Source organism: Belonocnema kinseyi, chromosome 3 (assembly GCF_010883055.1).
Source record: "Belonocnema kinseyi isolate 2016_QV_RU_SX_M_011 chromosome 3, B_treatae_v1, whole genome shotgun sequence".
NCBI lineage: Eukaryota > Metazoa > Arthropoda > Insecta > Hymenoptera > Cynipidae > Belonocnema > Belonocnema kinseyi.
In genome coordinates this window covers 123,412,177-123,439,663 of record NC_046659.1, presented here as the reverse complement: position 1 = coordinate 123,439,663, position 27,487 = coordinate 123,412,177, and the positions used below count along the sequence as shown (strand labels likewise).

The 27,487-nt window shown below is 34.9% G+C and overlaps 1 protein-coding gene across 3 annotated transcripts in view; it reads right to left on the bottom strand.

Moving 5' to 3' along the window:
* Nucleotides 1-27,487, bottom strand: part of LOC117169028 (spectrin beta chain, non-erythrocytic 1) — a 119,883-nt gene that overhangs the window by 12,365 nt on the left and 80,031 nt on the right. For all 3 annotated transcript variants that reach the window (XM_033355093.1, XM_033355091.1, XM_033355092.1), the window contains exons 4-7: nt 23,134-23,359; nt 15,965-20,493; nt 4,503-11,466; nt 542-691 (exon numbers count right to left, since the gene is read on the bottom strand). In XM_033355093.1, the coding sequence (XP_033210984.1) occupies nt 542-691; nt 4,503-11,466; nt 15,965-20,493; nt 23,134-23,359 (11,869 nt within the window). The remainder of the gene's footprint in view (nt 1-541; nt 692-4,502; nt 11,467-15,964; nt 20,494-23,133; nt 23,360-27,487) is intronic.

Here is a 27,487-nt window from a genome sequence, read left to right as displayed (position 1 = left end):
GTTTGTCTTTTTTGGTTATATTCAACTGTTTTTTATTTAAAATAGCAATATTTTTTATTTAAATATCAACCATTATATCTTCTGTTGAAAATTAGTTTTTTTCAGGTTAAAAAGTTGACCGTTTTGTAGAGAATTCGTGGGTTCGATTTCCAAATTTAACAATTTAGTAGTAAACTCAACTTTTTTGTGGAAAATTGGCATGATTTGTTTTAAATTCATCCGTTTCTTTTAAAATTTAACTATTTCGTCGAAAATTCAGTTCTTTTGTTAAAAGCTCATTTCGATAAGTAGCCAATCAGCGAAGAAGTTCAAAAATAATTTTTAAAGGACAGGAAAGAAATAGTGGTATTAGCAAACAATTGTAAGAAAATAGTGTAACCACTCAAAAAAAGTGCCAAATAGTGTTAATAGGATAGTGAGTACGAGTCCTGAATTGCAAAAATAAAATAAAAAATGAAACAAATATAGAAGTTATATTAGAAGAACTAATATAAATTTTACAAAACAAAACAAAAAATTATTTACTCGTCAGTCAATATACCTTGATGTTGAGTATTGAGTTCCACACTAGATTGTCTATGAAATCCTTCTTTAGAAGGATATTGGCTAGACCCATTGTGATTTAACGTTGCACTGCGTTGCTGATGTTGATACGACTGTGGTCTTACTTGCGGTACATGATGTTCGACATCTACAAAACAAACAAATGCCAAATAATAAGAGACTTTAAAGACAAAAATTATGTCAAAACAGAAGAAACAGAGTGATTTTTCGCGACAATAAGGGAATAGTAGGAGAATAAATTCTGTCAAATAAAATTAATGTTGGTAAAGAAAGTAATTAGATAATGAATGCAATACATTTTTAATATTTCAAGTCGAATTATATTGAATTTTCAACAAAATAGTTGAATTTTCAGCTGAAATAGATTTTATACTAAAAGATATTAATTTTTCACTAAATAATTGAACTTTCAAGCCAAAGAGACAAATTTTTATAAAAATAGTTAAATTTTAAACCAAGAAGATGAATTTTTAATTTAAAAAAATAAATAAATTCTCAACCAAAAATATAATAGTTTACATACCATGCAAACAGATTTTAACTTTAAATACAAAACAGTTTCAATTTAACTAAGAAAGACAAATTTTTAACAAAATACATCAACTTTCCACCCGATATTTGAATTTTAAAAAAAATCCAACTCAATCAAAAAATATTAATTTTCAACCGTACAGTTAAATTTTTAACCACAAAAGATGAAATTTCTTCTAAAAGAGATGAATTTTTAATTAAAAAAAAAATTCCACAAATTAATTATATTGTCAATAAAAGAAATGGACTTTCAATCTAAAAAAAATGAATCTTTAACAAATTAGTTCAACTTTCAAACAAGTAGTTTAATTTTCAAGTTAAAAAGTCTAATGTTTTTCAGTAAAAAGTGATCAATTTTCATCGAAATAGTTGAGGTTTTAAGCCAAAAAATACCAATTTTCTAGAAGACAGCTGAATTTTTAACAACGAAGTTCAATTTTAACCATAAAGGATCAATTTTCTGCCAAAGAATATGAATTTTCTATCCAAAAAGGAGAAATCCCAAACGAAAAATATAATAGTTGACATTTCAACAAAAAAAGATGTAAACTTTAAATAAAAAAAAGTTTAATCCAATAAAGAAATACGAATTTTTAAACAAATACATCAATTTTCAACCAAGTAGTTAAATTTTTAACCGAAAAATATTAATCTTCAACGAAAAAATTGTTGATATTTTAACAAGAGGTTAAAATTTTAAATAAAATACACTTGCATTTTTATAAAAGACAAATTTTTAACACAAAAGTTGAATTTACAGTTTAAAAAATTAATATTCAACCAAAAAAGATTTATTGCCGTAAGAAATGAATTTTCAATAAAAAAAAGTTAAGTTTTCAAGCTAAAAAGTTTAATATTTTAGAAAAAACGTAGACTTCGAAATCCTAAAAGATAAATCTACCACAAAAAATTTAATTTTCAAACAAAAAAGATTTTCTTCAAAACCTGAAAATATGAATTTTCAATGAAATAGTCAAAAAGATAAGTATTTTAGGTACTAATTGAATTTTAAACCACAAAGTACATTTTTAAACAAGAAAGAATACTTTTCCACCAAAAAAGACGAATTTTCAATTCAAAAATGATAAATTCTTAACGAAATAGTTGAATTTCTAGTTTAAAAAATTAATTCTCACACAAAAAAATGTACAATAAGATATAAATTTTCAATACAAAATTTCATTTTTTAAGCTAAATTTTTAAGCAAGAAAGTTTACTTTTCTAACAAAAAAAGAAGCAATTTTTAATCGAAAAGGACGAATTTGCAACAAAACATTCAATTTTCGACCAAAAAGAATCATTTTAACAAGTAGTTAGGTTTGGATTTTCGGGAGCGCTACAAAATTTTCTACCTACAAACTTAAACCAAAAACCAAATTTAGTTTAATTACCAGGCAAACAATTTTTTAGAAGTTTTCCACAAAAAAGTTATTTTTCAGCCAAGGAAGAGGATTTTTCTTTTAAAAAAATCTGCCCTCCTCGCGGGCACATTCTCATCGCGCTGGGGGGTGGGGGGAAGGTCAAATTTTACACAAATCTAATACCTTCTCTGATGAGAATGTAAAAAGGATGCATTTACAATTTAAAAGTAACGACAAAATAGTGAAACTTGAAAACAAAAAATTCCATTCTTAGCGAAATAGTAGATTTTTTAACAAAAATAAATAAATTCTGTATTAAAAATTTAATGGTAAATTTTCCCATTAAAAATAATTAATTTTCAACCATGATAGATCAATTTTCAACCAAAAAAGATTACTTGTATACCAAAAGATGAATTTTTAAACCAAAAAGACGAATTTTCTATAAAAAAAAGACGAAAAGAAAAAATAGTTGAATCATCAATCAAATGATTCAATTTTCAAATAAAAAAGATGAATATTTTAGAAGACAGTTGAATTGTCAACCAGAAAAGTATAATCTTCTTCAAAAAAGTTATTTTTCAACGAACAAAGATAAATTTCTACCAAAAAAAAATCAATTTTCAGTTGAAAACGACAAAATTTCTATAAAAAAAACAGTTAAATTTTCGAATCTATTTTCCACAAAAAATTTGTTACTAATAGAGATGAATTCTGTACCCAAAAAACAGTAGCTGATTTTTAAATAAAAAATAATTAATTTCAATCGAAAATAGTAGAGATTTTTTTAATTGAATAAGAATTAATTAACATGAATTAATGTGCAGAATTTAAACACCACAAAATGTTCCTATTGAAATTTGAGAAAAGATAACAATTTTCCTAGAAAAGAAAAGAATTTATTTTTCCGGACAAAAATGAGAAGACAAGGGTATTTTTTTATTCTCGAGTGTTAGGTTTCGATGCTGCTTCTATCTACTCGAATATTTTTTTCTTTTATTTTATTTGTTTTCCTTGATAAGTGTGCAGTATGCTATACATTTTTTAATTTTTATCCAAAAAAGAAACTTTTTTCTTTTCTTTTATAGGAAAATTTTCATCTTTTTCCAAATTTCAATAGGAACATTTTATGGTGGTTTTGGAAATTTGGTCGTTTGATTCTTGCTTTTATTTTCAGGAATTCTGCACATTCATTTGATTATTGGAGGTTAAGGGCATGTGATACTTAGAAAATTGTCGATTTTACCAGTTTTAGGTTCCGCCGGCTTTTTTTCTAGAATAATAAATATTTTGTCTTTAAAATTTGGAAAATGATAGTGAACATACTAACGGACGTCCCCACACACTTTTTTTGTAGGTTAATTCAAAAAAGTTTTAATTGAGCAAAATGTGATTAATTTGAATAGCGCTTAGTAATTAGTATCGATTTTTTCAGTATTAGATTCCCCCGGTTTTTTCCTTAGGATAAGAAATATTTTGTCATCAAAATCTGGGAAATGATAGCGAACATGCTAACGAACGTCCCCGCAAACGTTTTTTGTGTGTTTTTTTTTTTAATGTTGACTTTGCAAACAACGTGTGCATATTTCGAGGTTATGTGTGTTACAATTCTCTCGAGCGTTACTTCCAAACTACACAATATTTTTGGCCAAACACTTTGAACTTACAAATAAACATAGTAACTAATCTCCCGGAACTAACCTTGTCTGTAGGCAATTAAAAAAGTTTATTTCATAAATAATTTCCAGATTATCGGAAAGGCAGATATGAAAAATGACATTACTTCAAAATAATGCATAAAATTTTTATTTGCCACAAGATTTTTTTATTATTATCCCTTAAAAAAGTATCCGGGAACGTCCGTTATGATATTTTATAGCATCTCCGAATTCAGTTTAAAAAAAATTTCATTTTTGTGGAAAAAAAAGCCAGGGGAACTGTACCCGATTGACCACACGACGAAATATCACATACCCTTAACTACGATTTTAAATTTGATTTCTACCTCATTTAAATGTCATTAATTTGAAATAATATGAAGAGTACCGTTATATCTGTGAACAACATTTTCCGTACTCGGTGACCTAGCAGGAATCGGTGGCGGTGCTCCTCGCGGAGGAATAGGCGGCTTATCAGTCGGATGCATATACGTATCTCTGGCCATTATCTGTTCCTGCTGTATCATTTGTTGCTGCTGGGCAAAAACCTGCTGTTGCCTATGCAGTTGCAAAAATTCCTGTTGCACCTGAGCCGACTCCGGCGACCTCTGCGATACCAGAAACTCGGAATTTCTCGGATCTCGGCGCTGCTGGTTCTGCCTCTGCATTTGCAAAAACTCGATCTGCACTTTATTCGGACTATCGCCAACATCTCGTCGAATCACCGAGTTTTTCCTCTCCAATTCCGGAGTCGAGGCACGACTGCTTCCGGTCGAGAGAGTATCATCCGGATGTTCAGGCGAGAGACTCTTCAGCCTCTCCAATCCTTCCTTTTGCGAATCATCATAGCTCAAGAGCTGCATACAGGGCGGCAGTTTAGCGTGGAAGGAGATTTTGTTGACCCAGTCTTCCATCTCCTGGCGACTCGGCGCCAGGAAGAGAAACTCGGAACTGTCGGTGCATTTCAATCTAAAAACGTTCTTCCTCTTGGTATAGTCGTCAGCTTTCTCGCAAGTCGCGTTGAAAATCGTAATCGGTGCAGTGGCTGCTTTGCTCAAGGCAAAGTCTTCAATGTCCTTGAAGAAGCACAAAAGCTGTCCGCAAAGTACTGTGTAATACTGCTTCCAGGATCGTACCGCCGCCTTCTTTCCGCCACTCTGCAACTCATGTTTTCGTTCCAGCAAACCCTGAATTTCCACTGGTGGCAGTTCATTCATATTCTCCATTCGCTGATGCTTTCTAAAGCTCTGGGTGCGCCTCCTCGTCGTGAAACTGGGCGTTCTCTTCGGTTTCTTCGTGTCCACTTTCATACTCTCGGCACGCTTGATATCGACATTGGATCTCCTGAGCCGGTCGCCAAACATGTGAGTGATGCCATAGGATTTGTTGTCAACTGCCGTCTCAGTTTTGTCCACGACTCCACTCTTAAGTGGCGACAATCCGTTCACGGACTCATGATCATCCGAATTGCCATTGATTTCCTCATGCGCCACTCGATGTGGCCCATCCAAGAGCCTTCTTCGTTCCTCCTCTCGTTTCCGTTCTTCAGTGATTCTTTGCACTTCCTTTCGCTTTCTCTCCTCAAGTCTTGCCTTCTCCACACGCTCTTTTTCCGCCTGTCGAGCCGCCAATTCGGCCTCGAGTTGCTTCTGGAAAGCCTTCTCCAGCATCGTTATACGCTTCAAGGCCTCAAACTTTTCCTCCTGGGCTTCAATCGTCTTCTCAAAGTCCTCGTGTTTCCTTATCAACTCCTCCACCTGGGGTATCGACTCGCCCAGCTTGCCATCATGCAGCATCGGTTCCCTGCTCACGATCCAATTTTCCAGCATCTCCGCTTCCCGCTTAAACATCTGCGTGTCCAAATTCTGTTCGTAAATCAACTTTCGCTGCTCCCAAGTCTCCTTCAACACCTGCTTTCGCTGCTCGAGAATCGAGATCTTATCCTCGATCTCTTTTGCGAGGAAATGTCCTTGCTGAATCAAACCTTCGCCCGTTTTGTAGAACTTGGCGAAAGCATCATTTCGCGTATCGATCTCGGCCTTGTACTCGTTGTGCCTTGAAATGAGCGCCTCGGCTCCCGGAACATCACGTGATAATTCAGGAGCTGTAACCTTGGCCACCATCTCATTTATCCAGGCAATCAGATCCCTGTACTCGTCGAAATAGGCCTGCAACTGTTCAGTCTGGGCGAGTTTGCTTCTCCGTTGAGCTGCCTTTTCCAGCAGTTCGTTCCAAGCTTCGTCTGCTTCTTCATGCTTCACTGCTATGTGTTCTCGAGCGTCTGGGAAGAGCTCGGCCAACCTTGACGCTTCTTCCATCACCGATTCCACTTGCTCTTTCACAGCTGCCAAGTCTGTCTCGAATCCTTGATGTTTCCGAACGAGAGCTTGAATCGTTTCCAAATCATGACCGTAACCATCCGATCCCAGACTCGCCTCTTTCTCCTGAATCCACGTGATTGTTTCATCCGCCGTCCTGTCAAACATGTGAACTTGCTTAGCGCCTGCCAAAGCTTCTTGACGAGCGTGAGCTAACTCCTTCAAGTCCTCCCACTGCTGCTTCGATTCATCAATTTTCCGATGAATCTTGCTCGACTCGGGATTCTTCTCCTCAATCAACCTTTGCCCAGCGTCTATCACGTTTATAACACGACTCTCGCTCGTCGACAATCCGGCGAGAAAGTTGTCAAAGATTTGTATGAGAAGCTCAACATGCTCCACGTCCCGGCCGTAATCTTCCGAAGCTGCAACCGTCGTCTGATCACCTATCCATTCAATAACCTCGTCCGCTTGTCTGATGAATTTGTGATACTTTTCGCTCTCAAGCAATCTCTGAGATCGCTTCTCTTTCAGCTTCTGCAATTCCTCAAACTTATTCTCAATTTCCGTTTGTTTGTGGGCAATATTCTTGCTGTCAAAGTGATGCCTGTCGATCAAGCCGCGCGAAAGTTTCTTTAAATTTTCCACTGTGCTGCGAAAACCCGACAAGTCGCGTTCAATTCCCTCCAGTTTCTTGAGTAAAGACTGAACCGAATCCTCGTCTTTGCCGCAATCTGAAGACGTGAGCTGCGGATACTTTTCTTTGATCCATTGCTCGGCTTCGGCTGCTTCAGCGTAAAACATTTGCGACTCGACAGCATCAAGCAGTCGCAATTTTCTCACACTGGCCAAGTCTCGGAGGTGAGTCAACTTTTCCTGAAGTTCTTTCGAGAGCGATTCGATTTTTTCTGATGCAAAGTGTCCACTCCGAATCATGGCGGACGCTCGGCTTGCGAGGGACGATACCACTGGCTCCCTCGATATTAATTCGGCTTCTAAAGCCTGATGTTTTTTCTGCAGTCTCTGTACAGTCATGAGGGAATTTCCCAGATCGGTACTCGCAGCGAGAAGTTCTTTTTCTGTCAACCAATGCAATTCATCCTCCACGTCTCTTGCATACTGATGCAACAATTTTGCATCTTCCAAATTGTCTCTTCGTATCTGAATCGGTTCTTGCAAACTGTGATACCTACTGATGGCAGCGGTAGCTCTATCTTGGATTTCATCACTCATAAAATGATTGGACTTTTGAAAAATGGCTGCTGTTTCCTTGATAGTCTCACAAGCTTCATTATGGCCCAGAACATCATTTTCCAAGTTTGTGTGTCGCTTCAGCAAATTGGCAACGCTGGAAAGATCCTTACCATGATCCTCGGATTGAAGCTGAGTTTCGGCCTCGTCCATCCAAGTCTCGAATTCGTCCAAAGTCCGGCCAAATAAAAGAGCCTGATAGGCGTCGTTGAGTCGGGTTTTCTTCAACTCACTGGTCTCCTGAAGAAGTCGCCACTCGGCTTCCAAATCCTCGAGACGTTCCTGTATTTCTTTGGACGCGTAATGATTCTCATCGATAAGATCTTCACCCTCGTTGATGACGGACGAAATTCTCCCTTTATTTGCCACCAACTCACTCTCGAATGCAACGTGCTTCTGAATCTTACTCTGTAAATTAGTAGAGTCTCTGTAATTCTCATCGCTGGCGACTTGTTGCTTCTGATGAAGCCAGCCTTCGACTTCGTAAATATTTCTCAAGAATTGATGCAGCTGATGACTCTCTAGCAATTTTTTCCTTCTCGCAGACGCACTATTCTTTAGTTTGTCCCTTCTCGAACAAACAGCAGCCAATCTTTGTTGAATCACATTTGCGTCAGAGTGACCATCCTGCAAAATGCCCTTTGCGAATTTCTCCAGCTCGTCAATGCGTCCCAACTGTGACAAGAGCATCTTTTCAAACTCCTCGTGTTTTCGCAGAAGCACTTCGACTCCAGACAACGATTCCCCAAGGTCCTCATTATTGAGGAAAGCTTCTTTCGTCGCGAGGAAACTTTCCGCTTGATCAGCCTGTTCCTTGAAAAGTTGCAATTGATGTGCTTGCGTCAGTTTTTGCCTTTTCTCAACCCAAGCGTCAATCAAACCTTGTCTGAGATTTTCCAAATGATGGAGATTCTCCTGCACATCCTCGCCGATTGGAACAAGTTTCTGGCCATGTGCCTTCAGTGCTTTGAATGTGTCTTGTCTACCATCAATCTCTGCCTTTCTCTCCTGATGCAATTCCAGCAATGCTTCAGCTTCCGAGATGGTAGTCGGCGGCTCAGCCTCATCCATACGTTTAATCGTATCGGCCACCCAAATCTCCAATTCATGCAAATCTGCTTGGAATTTGTGGAGAGTGTAAGCCTGGTTCAATGTGTCGCGACGATTCTGTGACAAGCGCTGTAACTCGTTCCAATTTTCCTGTAATTCCGAGAGTATGGCATTTATTTGCATCGCATTCTCTGGATATTTCTGCGACAGCTTCTTCGCCTCGCTATTGTGTTTCTTCAATTTCCCTTCAATCGCAGTCATGTCCCGCTCGAGAGCTTCTTGCTTCCTCTGCAAATGTTCAACGGCTCCCAAGTCTTTGCCCATGTCGGTTGTATTCATCGCCACCGACTTCTCAATAACTCTCTGACTAGTATCATCAATATCTCTGTTGAACAAGTGAATCTCCAAGGCACCAGCGAGAGTCTCTCTGTAGGCACTCAGAGCACCTTGCAGACCTTTCCACTTTTTATTAAAGTTATCTCGCCGCTGTTGGATCGCCTTTGAGTCGTTATCTTGTCCCTGTTTGATTAATTTGTCAGCCAAGGCATTTATAACTTTGATCCTGGCATCGTCCACTCTCATGTCACTGTCTACATCATCTAGCTTTCTTTGGAGACTCGAGCAATGCTCATAATCTTTTCCCGTGTCTCCTGCTTGAACCATCATCTCTTTGTCTCTGATCCACGCTTCAATCTTCTCGACTTGATTATTGAACTCAAGAATATCTTGGGCTTCTTCCAAACCGCGACCTCTATTGCCCGACTCGAAGAGAAGTTTCCTCCAAGATGAATTGAGATGGTCGAGCTGCTGTCGAATTTCCAAGCTCGCAGGATGTTTCTGTGACAATAGGGTCTCGCCCTTAGCCTTAATTTCCTCGATTCGACTCTGGTTTGCTGCCAGTTCAGCTTGGAATGCCTGGTGCTTTTGCAGCTTTTTGATTTTATCCTCAAGACTAGACACATCGCCTTTAGAGGCTTCGGCTTCGAGTTTCTTCTGCTTCTCGCCAATCCACGACTCAGCTTCACCCACATCTCTCACAAACTGAGCATGAAGAAGACTAGCCTCCAATTTCCTCTTCTTCACCTCACACAAATCTCGAACCTTGGACCGCCTCTTGATCACTTCATTCAATCGTCGAGCGATTGTCGGCGAGTCAAAGTGATCCTGTGCCAAAAGCTTATCACCGTGTTCCTGCAACGCAGACAATTTTTCCTCCTGTGTCACGAGCAGTTTCTCAAATTCATTGTGCTTCTTCACCTGTGCATCCACCTCTTCAACCGAGATACCGAAATTGTCCCCGCTCAAAGCGGCTTCCTGCGTCGTGGACAAATTATCCAATTGCTTGGCATCACGCAGGAAAAAGTGTAGGTCGATAAGCTGGTCCAAGTGCATTTTCTTGTGCTGCCAGGCAGTGTGGAGCTTTTGTCTTTCTTCCAATAACTGATTGCACTTTTCCTCCACTTCCACGGCAGCGTAATGACCCGTTTGAACCATGGCTTCCCCGAGATCAAGAACTGAACTGAAACTGTCTTCTCTTGCCTCGATTTCCCCCTTCAGTGCTTCATGCTCCGCTTTCAAACTCTGAGCACTGGCAGCGTCGCGAACCTTTTCCTCGGTGGACATTGCGGCTCGAAGTCCAGCCGCCCAGTTTATTAAATCCCGAACTTGCGTCAAGAATCTCTGGAGATCGCAGCTAGCTTGCAATTGATCTCGTCTATGAGCTGACCTGTCCTTCAACTCTTCCCAATTGTTCACCACAATCTTCTGCTGCTGATCGATATGAGTCGCATTGTTTCCTGGATATAGAGCCTGAAGTCTGGCTGCGTCCTCCACAAGGACTTGCAATTGCGCCTCCAGAGCCACCAGATCATTCTCGAATCCCTCGTGGCGTCTGATTAACGACAATACTGAATTCAAATCACGACCCAAGTCATCCGGAAGAGCAGCTTCCTTCTCTTGAATTCGTGACAATGCTTCCGCAACGTCGCGATGAAACCGGTGAATTTCTCCGGCAGCTTGCAAACGCTGCTCTCTATTTCGAATCAGACCCAAAAGATGTTGCCACGACTCGCCCAACTGTTCCTGCCGTTTCTCAATGTCCTGGATGTAGGGACTCTCGTTAGCTATCAGTTTCTTAGCCAAGGACTCACACTGATTGAATCTTTCCGATCCAGCTTCTATTCTGTGTTTAAAGTCGTTAAACTTGGCTTGCAGAATCAAGAGATGCTCGTAATCTTGGCCATAGTCTTCAGACGCGGCTGCCTGTTCTTGCTCCTTAATCCATTGTTCCAATTCTCGACTTTCGAGAAAGTACTCGTGTCTGTACATGCTTTCCATGAGACGCTGCTGTCTCATCGTTGCCAATCGTTGCAAGGATCGCATCTGCTGGACAATAGCCTGCTGCTTGTTTGCAATGGCTTTGCTGTCCGGATGCTTAGCGTTGATCATAGTCGAGGCAGTGTGTCCCATTTCCGAGACAATTCCGTTGTAGGTGTCTAGCTCAAGCTCAAGGGCTTTGTGCTTTGTGAGTAACTTAGTCGCGGCATCGCGATCTCTTCCGTAGTCAGTGGAACTGAGTACGTCGTTCTTTTCGCTGAGCCAACTCTCAACTTCTCCGGCTTCGAAAAAGAACTCTTGAGCTCTCAGCGACAAATCCAGAGCGTGACTACGTTCATTGACCTTGTCTTGGAGATTCTTCCAAGCGTCATCTAGCTCATCACACAATTCTTGAATCTAAAAAAGTACAAATGAAATATCAAGCATATTCAGGTTAGCAATTCGGCGGACGATTTAAAATAGGGTTTTATGTTAAAACATCACGTTCATTTCAAATACCCTTTAATACAAAAGAGAAATAAATTGCTAAATAGATTAATTTTTAAATGAAATTATAAATCTTCAACGGAAATAGTGAAATTTGAAACCAAACAGATGAATTTTCAACTAAAATGATGAATATTAAACTGAAATACTTAAATTTTGAACTAAAAAGACGCAATTTTTAACAATAAGATTAATTTTCAAACAAAGAGGTTAACCCATTAAGTGTCAGCCGAACATATTTTCAACATTTTTTTCAATCTCTCCATACGCCATCAAAACGGTCCTTAAAAAAAGTGAGAATAGTCATATCCGATGTAAAATTGTCTATACTTTCGATGTATGTAACCATAATTTAGAAAAAAAATTCATTTGAAAAGGTTATCGTTGTTTATTTAACAAAAAACGTGGTTTTGAAAGAAAACAAATTTTTTTGCAATATTTTCAGATCGAAAGCATCGGTGGATTTCTACGATTTGTGGATTTTTTGCGTCCATGAACCCTAACCTTCAAAATGTACCGGTAGGTCTCTTTTTAAAATATGGCGACATAAAATATAGCGGCTTGAAATGAAAAATGCTGGTATAAAAATTGTATTTTTTGAATGACAACAATTTTATTTCTATTTCCATGAAAATGTAAATCAGAAGGTTTTTCGGGTCGCTGATTACGAATATATCAGATTTTTAAAATTCAAGATATCGGGTCCAATATGGCGGCCAAACAATTTTTTAAATCGTTTAATTTTCATGATAATTTTTACTAGGAGATTTTTTGAATCGTTGATTACGAATATTATTAAAGTTTCAAAATTCAAGATGGCGGATCCAATATGGGGGCCAGAATTTTTAAATAGAATTGTCATTTTAACTGATGGATTTTCAAATAAAATAATGATTCTTCAACTGAAAAGTTAAAATTTAAAAAAATGTTTACTAAACAAGATAAATTGTCAACCAAAACTTAAATAATTAAGTTTTCATTTTTTGTAAATCAATTTTCAAACAAAAAAGACAAATTTTCATCTAAAAAAGATCATTTTTCAACCAAAAATATAATCACTGAATTGTCAGTAGAAAAATGAATGTTCGACAAAAAAAATTAATTTTTATCTGAAATTATAAAATTTTGGCCGCCATATTAGATCCTGCATCTTGAATTTTGAAAATCTGATAACATATTCGTAATCAGCGACCTGAAAAACCTTCTGGTATAAATTTTCATGGAAATAGAAATAAAATTGTTGTCGTTCAAAAAAATACAATTTGTATACAAACATTTTTCATTTCAAGCCGCCATATTTGGTGCCGCCACGTTTTTTTAACCTATCGGTATATTTTTAAGACTTAGGGCCCATGGACGCAAAAAATCAATAAATCGTAGAAATCTACCGATGCTTTCGATCCAAAAATATTGAAAGAAAAAATTTTTTTCAAAATCACATTTTTTGTTAAATAAACAACCATAACTTTTTCAAAATGAATTTTTTTCTAAATTCTGACCACATAAATCGAAAGTTCAGACAATTTTACATCGGATATGACGTTTTCAATTTTTTTAGAACCGTTCTGATAGTGTATGGAGCGATTGAAAAAAACGTTGAAAATGTATCCGACTAGGACTTAATGGGTAAATTTCAGACCAAAAAATAGAACTGTTATTTTAACTGATGGATTTTAAAATAAAATAATGATTCTTAAACTAGAAAAGTTAAATTAAAAAAAAAATGATGACTAAAAAAGATAAATTGTCAACCAAAACATAAATAAGTTTTAATTAAAAAAAAATCCATTTTTAACAACAACAAAAACGACTTTTCAATTAAAAAAGATCATGTTTCAACCAAAAATAGAATCATTAAATTTTCAGTTCAAAAATGAATGATCGACAAAAAAATTAATTTTTATCTAAAATTATAAAATATTCAACTGGAATAGTATTTTCAGTTTAAGAAAAAAATTATTTTCAACCAAAAAATAAAGCACATATTTAGGTAAAAAAATTCTTTTTCATCCAAAGAAAAAACGGATTTTCAATCAAATAGCTCATTTTTTCACCAAACACATAAATTGAGAATAATTTTCAAAGAAAAAAACAACACTTTTTGCCAACAAAATTTTATTTTAAACTAAAAAATATCAATTGTCTACCTAATAGTGGAATTTTCATACAGAAAAGATAAAATTTCGAACAAAAATAGAATAGTTTTCTCCGTCAAAAATTTAATTATAAACAATACAAAGAAAAGTTGGATTTTCAGAAAAATAATTAAATTTTCGGTAAACAAATTCATTTTCATCCAATAAACAAACAAGTTTTCAATTTGATAGCTTATTTTTCAACCAAAAAAATAAATTTATAATTAAAATTATGCATCTTAAATAGGTAAAAATGATTAGCAAGAGTTTTTTCCAACCATGTAAATTTATTTCAAACCTAAAGCTGGAATTTCTACTAAAATGATGAATATTAACTAGAATGCTTGAATTTTCAACCAAAAAGAAAAATTTTTAAAGAATAATAATAATTTTAAAAGAAAAAAATCATTTTCTATAAAAAATTGAGTTTTTAACAAAAATACGTGAATTTTCAACATAATGAAAGAATTTTTTATTTTAAATGACAAATTTACATTAAAAAAAAAACTTTCAACCAAACTAATGAATTTTAAATATAAATTATGAATCCTTAACTGGAATAGTTGAATTTTATAACTACTAAAAAGATAAATTTTTACTTAATAAGATTAATTTTCTGTAAAAAAATAAGAATTTTCCACAAATTACACGAATTTTCATAAAAATAGTTAAATATTAGGTAAAAAATTCCTTTTTAACCAAAGAAAAAACAAATTTTAAATCAAATAGCAAAATTTTCTTCCAGAAAAATGAATTTCTAATTAAAATGATGAATTTGCTATCAAAAAATAAAATTGCTATCTTAAGTGACGGATTTTCAACTAAAATGATGAATTCTCAAATGAAATATTTCAATTTTAAACAAAACAAATAAGCTTCCAAATAAAACAATATATCTTTAGTTATAATAGTTGAACTTGAAAAAAATGTTTACTAAAAAAGATCAATTTTTTTTGTCAACAAAAACTTAAATAATTAAGTTTTAATTTTATTAAAGCAGTACTCAACCAAAAAAGGCCATTTCTCAACCAAAACTAAAATATATCAATTTTGAATCAAAAAATGAAAATGGCATATTCATTTTGAGTTTAAGAAAAAAAATTATTTTCAAGCAAAAAATAAACCAATTTTTAACTAAAAAAATTCTTTTCCATGCAAAGAAAAAACAAGTTTTCAATCAAATAGCTTATTTTTCAACCAGAGAAATGAATTTACAATTAAACATAATCATCTTCAATAAAAAAATAATAATTTTCAACAAAAGAGTTAAATTTTCAACCAAATACATTTATTTTTAACCGTAAGGATGAATTTTCAATTAAAATGATGAGAATAATTTTCAAAGAAAAAAATCATTTTCTACCAAAAAAATGTGATTTCCCGCCGAAAAAGAAGGCTTTTTTCAACAAAATATGTCAATTTTCAATTTAAAAAATATAAATTTACATTTAAATTATTAAATTTTGAATAAGAAAAGGTAAATTTTCAACTCAAAGTGAAACGTTGAAATTTTCGATTGGAGAAACAACCTTTCAACCAAACTGATCAATTTTAAATTAAAATGATGAATCTTCAACTGAAATAGTTGAATTTCTTACCTGCCAAAAAGACGGAATTTCCACAAAATTTCAAAGAAATAGTTTAATTTTTAAATAAAAAATATCAATTTTCAATCAAATAGTTGAATTTTCATCCAAGAAAGATAAAGTTTAACCAAAAATAGAATAGTTGAATCTTCCGTTAAAAATGTAATTCTTAACAAAAAAAACTCGGATTTTCAGAAAAATAGTTCAATTTTTTACTGGAATATTAAAATTTTTAGTTGAAAAATTGATTATCAACAAAGTAATTACATTTTTAAAGAGAGATGAAGTTCCAATGAAAATAGTCAATCTTCCAACAAAAAATGAATTTAAAAAAAAGGCTTTTACCCACAAGTAGTTAAATTTTCAAAGAAAAAAAGGTATATTTCCTCTTCGAAATACTACTTCTAACCTCAAAACTACTTGAAGCACTTTTTTTCTAAAATTTGGAAGAAGGAATTTTAAAAATTGTAAGAAATTTGGAGTTGGAACACAGATTTTTAAAATTCCTTTCTTCTAAATCTCATTTTTAATTCTTGAAAAAAAATCCCCGTCCATTCTCTTCTAAACTGACCAAAACTATTAAAATAATGAAAACTTAAATTTTACTACGATTAAACATAAATTCCCAGTTTTTTTTTTTACAAACTATCGTAAATCGAAAAAAAAATTCAAGAAATAACCACAAACCTTTTTCCTTTCAGGATGGCTCTGATTAATGAGAGATTGACCCGAGGCGAGAGTCTTGTCAATCATTGGCTGATGACCAACAATTTCAGCTTCGAGTTTCTTGTGCTTCTTGTACAGAGATTGTGTCTGGTGCAAATTTTGACCGAGAGAAGTCGATGATGCCTGCGGCAAGTGATCTTTGATCCACTGCAACTCGGCATCAAGTTCAAAACCAAAGTTGTGGAACCGCAGACTCTCTTCCAAGGCATCGCGTCTCTTCTTTGCCGGTTCCTTGAGACCACGGAATTTCCTCTGGGTACCCTGACTCGTTTTCAAAATATTGTCCGCGTCAAAGTGACCTTCGTGAGCCATTTCATGACCCATTGCCACGAGATCATCCACTTTCTGCTCCCACTGGGCCAGCTCGCTTTCCAATATCTGGTGTTTCTTCATCAACTCTTTGCAGCTTCTCAGGTCATTGCCGACCTGTTTGCTCTGCAAGGCCGTCTCAATTTCCTCCAGTTTCATCCTTGCGTCTTCCATGGTACGATTGTATCCATGTTGCGACGCAGCTTGTCGCAATCTGCGACCCTTCTCCAACGAAAGTGCAACCAACTGATCCCACTGAGCATTCAAGTCCTTCAAAGTCTGTCCAACATCGTCTGATCTGTAGTTCTCCTCGGATATCAGCGCCTTGCCAGCTTTGTTGACTGCACGCAACTGTCCCTCATTGGCCCTCAACTCCCTCTCGAAAGCTTCATGCTTCTGGAGTTTGCGCTCAAGATTATTCAAATCGCGATAGCTCTCATCGGAAGCAGTTTTCATTTTATCACCCAGCCAATCACGCAGATCATCCACCTCGGCTGAGAATTGCTGATAGTGTTCAGATGCTTGCAGAGCTGCACGACGACGATTTGCGGCATCTTTAACGGATGCCCTTCTTGCCAAAACCTGATTCCTCCTATCATTAATATAAGGCTTGTCATAGTGATTTTGGTGGATTAATTTATCAGCCGTATCACTGAATGCTTTCAATCTATCGTCTTGGGCATGAAGAGTGTTCTCAAACTTTTCGTGCTGCTTCAGCAACGCTTCCACATCATCCAAGGACTCTCCTAAATTTGTAAATTCGAGGAAAGCTTGATGCGAACTAGTTGTGGCATCAATCTGATCGGCTTCGCGATTAAATTGCTGCAATTCTAGGCACTGCCTTAACCAACGATCTTTACCCACCCAGTCTGACGATACGGCTTGATACAAGCCACTCAATTTCTCGAGACGTTCCCTCACTTCCACCAAAACCGGGTTGCGACGTAACAGCTGAGTTCCAAGTTCCTCCACCTCCCGAAACTCATCCTCGCGCGTTTTTATTTCTTCCCCGAGTTCCATGTGCAACTTGCCAAGTTGCTCAGCAGTTGCCACATCTCGGACTGGCTCCTCGGCTTTCATTGTGTCCTGAACATCAGCTGCCCAGTTGATCAGATTTTTCGAGCTGTTCATGAATATCTGCTGACCAACCGCGTCTTCCAAACGTGAACGTCGCTCCATCGCTTTCGACTGGACTTTATTCCACAAGTCTCGAATTTCATTCTGTCTCGCGTTCACATTCCCAAGTTCATTGGGATACGAGCTCTTGACACTGTTCGCCAGGAGATTCACTTTTCGTACCTTTTCCTCGACGGGTGCCAGTTCGCGTTCAAGGTGCTGATGCCTTCTTTGCAGAGCTTGAACCGTTTTCAAATCGGGCCCCAACTCGGCAGTGTCCAACTGCGTGATTTTCTCCAACATCCAGTCGTGAGCCTCGTCGCAGGTTCTATTGAATAATTCGACGCTCGAGGCACCTTCAAGGCTCTTCTCTTTTTGCGCCTTCAACCAATTCAGATGATCCCACAACTGGTGAATGTGTCTCTGTCGAGCCTTTACTTTATCCAGCTGACCGTGACCTTGCTGAACGAAGTCCTCGACCGCAGCATCAATCGCTTCAACTCGTTTTCCAGATGCGGACAAATCCGTCAAAAACTTTTCGTATTTTCTCTTTGCCGACTCGACATTGTCACGAGAGTCGTCTGTCCTCAGCATTTTTTCCTTGTCCTTGATCCACTTTTCAAAGTCGTCGCACTCGCGATAAAAGCCGTAAAGTCGTATGGCATCTTCGAGCAATGCGTGACGATTCAGAGCCAACTCTTGAAGCTGCGTATAGGTATCGTTGATTTTTCGCATTCTCTTCTCAACGCTGTCGCTGTCATTGACAGCTTTGCGCTTCACGGGCTTCACGGTTGATTTAATAGACTTTACCCTCCGCACTGGTACAACTTGTTTCACCATTTTCGTCTTCTTTACGCGCTGTGTCACTCGAACTTTCTCTGGCCTTCTCACCTGCACTTGAATCACTTTTGGCTCAATTTCGCGAACGTAATTCGCTGGTACAAAGCCATCGCTGCCGTCAGTTTTACGAACACTCCACCAGTCTGGATTGGTTTTGTTCAAGAGGAACATGACTTCACCCTTGACCATGTGCATCCCTTGGCCACTGAATGGATAGAGACTCTTTACTTGGGGCACGAGTCTGTCTTCCAGGATGGTCTTGGGTTCCAAACGCTCGACAATTTCGTCGACCCACTCATCCTGAGGAACTAGTCGGATTTCCTTGCTCCACTCTTCCTGCTCCAGCTCGGCGACAGGTTCTGGATCTGCAGATAATTCGAGAGTAGAGATGCCCGCTTTGACAAGCTTGTCAGCTTGCGTATTCAACGACTGAACGTCACCCTTGTAAGCATTCAGTTCTCCCTGAAGATCTTTGTGCCTCTGCAAAAGCGCCTGGGCACTCGGTTCGTCCACTCCATAGTCCTCCGAAGCAACCAACGTCATTTTCTCGTTCATCCACGAGTCTGCCTCGTTTGCATCCGCATAAAATTGGAAAGCCTCCGCTGCCTCGTCGAGCTGCTTCTTTCGCAGTGCAGCCAACTCTTCCAAAACCTTCCAGTGCTCTTGCAACGAGTCGATTCTATTTTGAATTTCCATCGCCAACGGATGATTATCAGATATCAGTTTTCTCCCAGCGTCACAGAGTTGTTCCGACTTGGGCCTTCGAACCTTTATCTCATCCTGTAATGCTTTATGCTTTTGCTGGAGTGACAATACTGCGCGGAGATCTTTCGCTGATATTCCAGCCTTACAGATTCGCTGCTTCTCCACTAACCAAGACTCCTCGTCTTCGTGATCCTGTAAAAAGTGGTAGAAATTCCTAGCATCCTCGAGGCGAGCTTTGCGCTCTTTGCTATTTTCGGTGAGTTCTTGATAAGCTTGATTCAGATGTTGCAACTTCTCCTGCAGCATTGGGGCTTCTTTGCTCAAGGGTTCGTTCAAATACTGAGCCGCCTGTCTTCCAAGTCGCCTCTGACTTTCCCCAAGAGCCGTCACTTGCAACTCTTGAAGACTGTGTTTCTGAAGCAGATCCTCCACTCCCAGCAGATGAGGTCCAACATCCATGCTCTGAAAGTTGAGCTGAAGCTCGAGAATTGTGGCTAAAGTCGTGTCGATTTCTCTCATGAGACTCATGAGCGCGCAGAGAGCTGCCAGGTTGGCTTTATGATGATCAAGCAACGCCAAGAGTTCCTTCCACCTCTGCAAAACTTCCTGCTCCCTGGCTCGAACTCTTTCCAGTCCGTGGTAGTTTTCTCTGACTAGTTCATCCGACATGTTTGTTAAATCGTGAAACCGTTCCTCCCTCGCTAGAATGTCTGCGCTTATCGCCTCGTGTTTCTTGACTGTCGCATCGACCTGCGCGAGATTGCTACCGTACCTTGGATCTGACAAAACCTGAATCATCTCCTTCAGGTAACCTTCTCGAAGGACACTTTTTCTCTCGAATTTGTAGTTCAGTTGTTCCAGTCTCTCGTGTCGTAAAAGTTCCGTTCGCAGAGCGACTTCCCTTCGATGCTCGGATCGCTCCAGTTCAACCCAATTCCTCTCGATGTCATTCACCAACTGACCTTCTTGCGGTATGAAAGCCGGCTGATTCAGTGACTTCAATTGGGTATTTATGTGAAAATATAGCGCTTCAATTTCTGACCTTTCCTTGTACTTTGGAGGTTTTTCCACTGTTCGGTACTGCTTGAAAGCTAAAAGCTCGCGCTGTATTCCTTCCAGGGAATTTGGAAAGTCCCTATTTTCCAAGACCCTAATTTTTAGCTTGATCCACTCTAAAAGATCTGACGTGAGCTTCTCGTAGTGCACTTTCATTTTGTCAGCGTCCATCATTTGGCCGACGATATTTGCTATTCTTTTGCCGCTCTTGATTTCGTTCTTCAACTTGGCGAACGTGTGATAGTAGGATGCCACATAGGTGATAACTGATTTTTCATCAGGCCGCGCCGTGTCGATGTCTTCCGCATCGAGTAAACGTGGAATTCCCAGCTCTGAATTCGCCACGTCAAAGGCATGATTGAGGTTGTCGATGTGTTTGGTTTGCTGAAGCTCTGTCCAGTTGATGAGGTCTGGCCTATGTGCGTGTATAAGAGCATTGAAACCAAGTCCGCTCCTCCAGGATCCTAGATAATGGGAATTTACATTTAATATATGCGATTCTAATTCGGGATAATCGATTTTCTACCGACAAAAGCCCGGTCATTCAAAAAATAGTTTATGATGAACAACAGTTAATACAAATTCCATGTCAGGCACGTTCTACTAAGTCGCAGAATTTTTCGGCAAAGAAATAGGTTCTCTTTCAGGGTGTCTACTCAAGTTAATTATAGCTAAAAACCTTAATTTGTAGAAGTAGCTTTATGCAAGTACACGAGATTTCTTGATTGTACAAGCACGTATAGAGGGACCTGGAAAGGGGGCTCTATGAACTAAAATTTCATCACAGACAGGCACACTTTTTCGGTTCGTTTAGAATCAATTTATAATTATAAATTGTTCTTCATATAATCGTATTACGACTATGGAATAATTAAAGAAATGAATAATATTAAAAATTAATCAATGTTATAATTTGTTTGCTAAAATCCACGAATTTTATCAATAATTCAAACGATTTTTGTATTATATTTATAGGCACTTAAAATTCAGAGCATATTGCAAATATACTAATATTTTCGATCAAATATATTCTCCTGGGGTTAGTAAAAATGTTAAAAAGATATTGGATTTAAATCAGCCTAAAATCAGCATTACGAATTTATTTTTACAGATGAAAAAAACGATATTTAATTTAATATTAAAATTTAAGAAATGTTTGTCTATTGTGATTTGATAATAATAAAAATAAAGAAGACGAAAGGAAGAAAAAAATAGAAGGAAGGGGATTGATTTGGTAGGTTGCCTTCTCATTTTTTTTTTCCTCTATTTTATTCTTGCCCAAAGGGAACACGAATTTTTTTTTATTTTTTAGGGAAAAAACGGGCAGAACTTTTTTTTAGATTGCAATGAGAACATTTTATGGTGTGTTTCCAAATTTCTTCGTTAGATTCTTGTTTTTATTTTCAGGAATTTTTCACATCAATTTAATATTACAATTTTGACTGATCAATTTTCAGGGTTTCCAGGTTTTCTAGATGAGTAGACTCCTGTTTTTAGACAAAATTAGGCAAAACGTATTTTTTCCATTCCAGAAAAAATATTTTATTTCGAGATGTTATATTTTGTTTCGAGATGTTGACCTTATTTAAATTTTGACGTTTTTTTTTTAATATAAATTTTTGTCTTTAAACATAGGTAATTTTCCAATTCAATTAGTAATTTAAATTTTCCTTTCTGATTCTGATGAGGTTTACTGTCTTCCCTTTAGGCTATTTATAAGACAGTAATTTCTTTACTAAATATCTGGGCTGTTAAAATTTGTAATTTTCAAGCCTTATATATGATAAATATTAATAATTGTATTTGAATTTTCAACCAAAAAATATGAATTCTTCGTGAAGAATGTTATAGCTGATATTTAAATCCAAAAGTATATCAATTTTGAATCAAAAACAGTATAATTAATTAAAAAACAAGACATTTTCAGAAAAATAATTGAATAGTCAACCAATAAGATGAATTTTCAACCAAGGAGATTAACTTTGTACAAAAAAGACGAATTTAAAAAAATTAGTTCAACTTTTAACTCAGATGTTGTATTTTCAACCACAACAAAATGTGTCAGTCAAGCAAAAAAATTGCAGGTAAATTAGAATTTGGTGGGAAAAATAATTTCTAATACAAAATACAAAATTTTAATAACTATTTGTTTTTGAAATTTCTTTTTTTAATTGACTTGGGCATGTGAGACACTCAAATACCTATATTACCGACCTAACTTTATCAGATCACTGATTTTTTTTAATTTAGGAACTTTTTTGTACTTAAATATAATTTTCCTAAGTTTCTAGAGAAAATTAAAAAACATTTTTGATGATTTCAGATAACTAAAAAAAGAATCTAGACAATTGAAAAAATTTGTTTATTTGAAAAGAATTTAAACAATTGTTTGTTTTAATATCTTGTTAAACCTTTTCTAAAATCTAATTGTTTACTCTTAAAACTTTGTTAAATCTTTAAAAAACTACCTTATTTTTTTCGAAATCTTCAGTCACGAATGTTTCGACAATAATCATTTTACATTTTTTCAAACTTAAAATTATTTTTTGTATATTTTCAAAACTTCTAAATGTCTTAAACTTATTCAATTTTTTCTCAAATTTTTCAATCTTGCAAAATTGAGAGTTGTTACTTTAAAATCGCCTACATCCTTTTCCGAAATTTTAGGAAATCAGTTTGAAATGTGTTGAAATATTTAAAACTTACTTTTTAAAAAGAGAAAATCAATTTCAATTTTCGCAGAAATCACAAAAAAATTTGTATCTTGATCTCTAGTCTTATAATGTTTTCAAAATTTCGAAATATCTTTTTGAATTATTCGAATTTTACGTATTTTTTTTTTTAATTTTCTAACAATTACAAAAAACTGCCTTAAATTCAAAGCTTATATAATAATTAAGATGATATAAGTTTTTGTCCACAATTTCATTTTTCTTATGTTCTCTTTTATCCATAATGTTCAAAAGCATTCGGAAATAAATGTTATGAAGGGTTTATGAACAGAATGTTCTCTTCAATAAATAAATTTTCAGATTAAAAATTTCTCATTTGGAAATTGCAATTTACAAAATTCAAAGGAACAAACTGAAAAAAAATTCACTTACCACTAAAGTCTTGAATATTGACTCCTGGATATCCATTAGTTTTCCTTTGACACCAAAGAAGAAGAGCATCTTTGGCCGACTTTTTTTCACTACTCTCATTTTCCTCGTCTACATCAATTTCAATTTCCTGGATTTGAAACCTCAAAATTATCGTCCAGATTAGACCCAGGATTAAACGAGGATTTCGGTCCACGATATCCTCCGCACCAATACTTTCTAAGCGAACCTGGAAGCAAAAAAAGATGTCATTCTATTTAGTCATAGGATTAAAGTGGCGCTCTATAGTGAGTGGAATCGCATTTTTCAATGAAGTCATTCAGAGAAATTATTTAAGGCAGGAAACCCTCTCCTTCTGTGGTCCAATTGCGAAGTGATAAAAAAGTCTATTGAAAACGAATTTACCAGAGTACTTTTTGTTCTTGTATCCATAAGGAGTCATTGTTTCTTTCCAACAAAGTCATTTTCAGGATTTCGTATTTCTTTCCAATTCTACCTGATGACAATAAGATCTCCACCAAATTTGAAAACCTTTTACTATCTGTCCAAAAAATATAGATACACCAATTTCTGTACAGATTTATAGTGAAAATCTCAGCAGAAAAAATTCTACTATTATATCAAAAGGTTAATGTTTCAGGTGAAGGTTTTGCCTACACTGATACAGAGTTTTGAAATTTTCACTCGATTAGCAATTATTCTCTGATGAGTGAAAGATTAGTTAACTAACTGTGAGTCCCCTAAAATAAATTTTTAAAAGTCTGCAAAGAGTCAATGAATTTCTTTGATCCTTTCTGTGCACAATGGTAAATTCTAGAGTCAGAAATAATCATTTGTTATTAAATTAATAACAAAACTTCAAGAATAATTTCCGTACGTTTTTCAGTTTCGGAGATTATACCCAACTATACTCCTTTGTCATTAACTTAATGACAAATTATTATTATCGACTAAATTTTATCATTTTGCACAGAAAGGATGAAAGAAAATAATATATTTTTTCAGATTTTTTATAATATAATTTCAGAAAGTAACAGCCATTCTAAAATGACAACAAGACAATGGTATTATTTCTAACTCTGTATCAGTATATAAAAAACATTCGTCTGGAAACATGTACTTTGATCTGTATTTTTAGAAATTTTTTTTGCTGAGATTTTCACTATAATCAGTAGAAAAATGGAGGAATCTAAACTTCTTAGACGGATAGTTGTCTCAAACAATATCCAATAACACTCTTAGAAAGACAAAACTTATTTCTTGTATTTAAAATTCGTTTTTTTGCTGAAAATTAATTTTAAAAGTTAAAGTCTATTATAAAATTTTTAGTAAAAAATTTTCTGATTTGGTTGGAACTTAATTTTTTTTTCTGAAAATTCAAAAACTTTTTTAAAATCAATTTTTTGTTTTTCGTTGATAATTCACCGGTTTTGTGGAAGATTCGTCTTTTTGGATAAAATTCAAATACTATTTTATTCTTTAAATCGGCTTTTTGTTTGAAAATTCAACAGTTTGATTGATTTTTTCTCTTATAACTAAAAAAAAAAAACAGTCTTTTTGCCTAAAACATTTATCCCTTTCAATAGACGTTTCATATTTGTGGTTAAAAATTCAAATATTTTTGTTTGAAAAATATACTACCATATTTTTGGCCGAGAATGCATATTTTTTGGTTAAAAATGTAATTATTTAGTTCGAAAATCAACAGTTGTGTTAGATAATTATTCTTTTTTATTGAAAATTCAACTATTTCATTAAGTTAGAAATTAATATCTTCTGTTTATAAAAATTAATTTGATAGACAGAAAATTAAATTATTTTATTTTTCGTTAAAAATATTGGTCTTATTTAGTTGAAAATTCACATCTCTGATTGAAAAATAACTATTTTGTTCAAAATTCGTTGTTTTTTTTTGTTTAAAATTAACTTTTTTGAAGAAAACTCAACAACTGCATTTTTGGTTGGAAAAGTATCTTTTTCATTTAAAAAGCATATTTTCTTTAAAATTATTTTTTTGGTTAAAAATTGAATCTTCTGACTTGAGAATTAATCTTTTTGTTGGAAATTCAACTGATCGGTTGGCAGTTGAATTATTTCGTTCAAAATCAATTTATTTGGTTTAAAATGTATGATCTTAATTGAAAATGCATCTCTTTGTATCAAAATGTAAATATTTTGTTGAATATTCAATTTTTTTGCGAAAAATAAATTTTTTCAGCTGAAAATTTACCTACTCTAGTTGAATTTTCATAATTTTAGTTGAAAATTTATCTCTTTTGGTAGCATTATATTTTTGGTTGAGAAGTCATCTTTTTGGTTACAAAATTTTATTATTTGATAAAAATTATTCAATTTCGTTAGAACTTCATTCTTTTGCTTAAAAATATAACTTTTCCGTTGAGAATTAGTCTTTTTGAGTTAAAAATTCAACTATTTTGGTAGAAAATTCAAGTATTTGATCAAAAATTCATATTTGCGGATTGAAAATTCATAATTAGGTATTAAAAATTATAGTATTAAATCGCCTTTTTGGTACAAAATTTTTGGTTGGAAAATGTTTTTTTTTTTTATAAACAATCATTTTTTCAATATTAAATTCAACTATTCTACTTTTGTTTGTAAATTTATGTTTTTTAGTTGAAAAAAATCAACTATTTGGTTGAAAATCAAATTTTTTACTGAAAATTTAACTACTCCATTTGTTATTGAAAAACATATTTTTTTATTAAATATGGAACTATTTGATTTAAAATTTATGTACTTTGTTGAAAATTCGTATTTTTAGTAGAAATTGAATCTTTTTGGTTGAAAATTAATCATTTTGATTGGAAATTTAAGTATTTGGTTGAATTATTTTGTTGAAAATCAATTTACAACGTTAAAAATTTATCATATCAGTAGCATTGTATTGGATTAAAAATTGATTTTTTTGTTTAAAATTCATAATTTCAGGTTGGAAATTTGCCTTTTGGGCTTGACCATACAAAAATTTGTTTCTTTTTCTGTCTGTACTGAAGATGAAATTTTAATACAATTCGTCTTGGTTTGCAAATCTAATTTGCAAAAAGAAATTTGATCTTTTTAGTTCAAAATGCAACTACTTGGTTTACGGTTGAACTCATTTGTTAAAAATTAATTTTTTTGCTTGAAAATTTATTATTTTATTTGAAGATTCATCTCCTTGCTTGAAAATAACTACTATGTTATAAATTCTTTTTTTTTCTAGTGAGAGAATATTTTTTAACTGAAAATTTAACTATTCCAATTGGAAAATTCATATATTTTGTATAAAATTTAACGTTTTCTATAACACTTCCCAATTGTCCTAGGTTATTGTAAATCTTCCAAAAGTGATAGTCGGAACTAGTAGAATCTAAAGGAATATTTTTAAAAACAACGAAAAATTAATTTCCAGTGCCAGAGAGATTTGTAACCCATTATAGGAAAATTGTAATTTTTCTCCCACCCTGAAATTTAAAATTTTCTTAATTACTCCTTGTATTAGAAGTATTATTTCCATGATTATTATTATTATTATTATTATTATTATTACTCATGATGTTGTTAGACCTTTTAATGAAAATTGTAGGTTAACCTACGACTTTAAATTAAGTGTCTAACAACTTCCACTCGTCAGATATGAATAAGTTGTGTACAAATTAACTTCGGATCCCCAAAGTCTATTATTTTGATCTGAAGTTGATAATGAGAATGATACCTAACGGTTATTAATATCCCGGAGTTTACTTTGTATTAGTTTTCTTTTGTAAAAAAAACTTCTCTAGCGATAAATAAATCCCACACATAGAGATTTACTTGTAGGGTTCTCATAGTTGATAACATGTTTCAGTAATGAAAAACAGTCTGACGGCACGTTAAAGGTGGGTGACTGATACATTTTCTCTCAATTATAATGGCATCATCCAGACTGATTCAAAGCAGGTGTATGATTATCTAGTCGAGTACCTAATTTGAGTAAGCGATAAGTCCGGTTAGTGTGGGCACTCTGAACAGACAGTCCTGGTCTCCACTTAGCGTATGGTATATACGTTTTAATTGCGGATGCAATCAAGTACTACTAGAGTCGCGTGTGCATCAAGCCAGGCTGGACCAAAGAATCCTAGACTCCAGCTCTTTCAGTAAAAGGTATCAGGTTGGAAAGTGTAGATCTAGACTCTAGAGTCTAGAAGCCACTAGGTATGTACATATAGAGATGGAGCCTTTCAGCTAAGCGCTACCAAGACAGGCCGGCTATACTGCCACTGGGTTAAATTGCGGTAAACTCGCAACTTGTAACGCGCTGAAGCAACAGTCTCGCGTTATAGTTAATCGGCTTGGCTGGAATGTCGTCCGATCA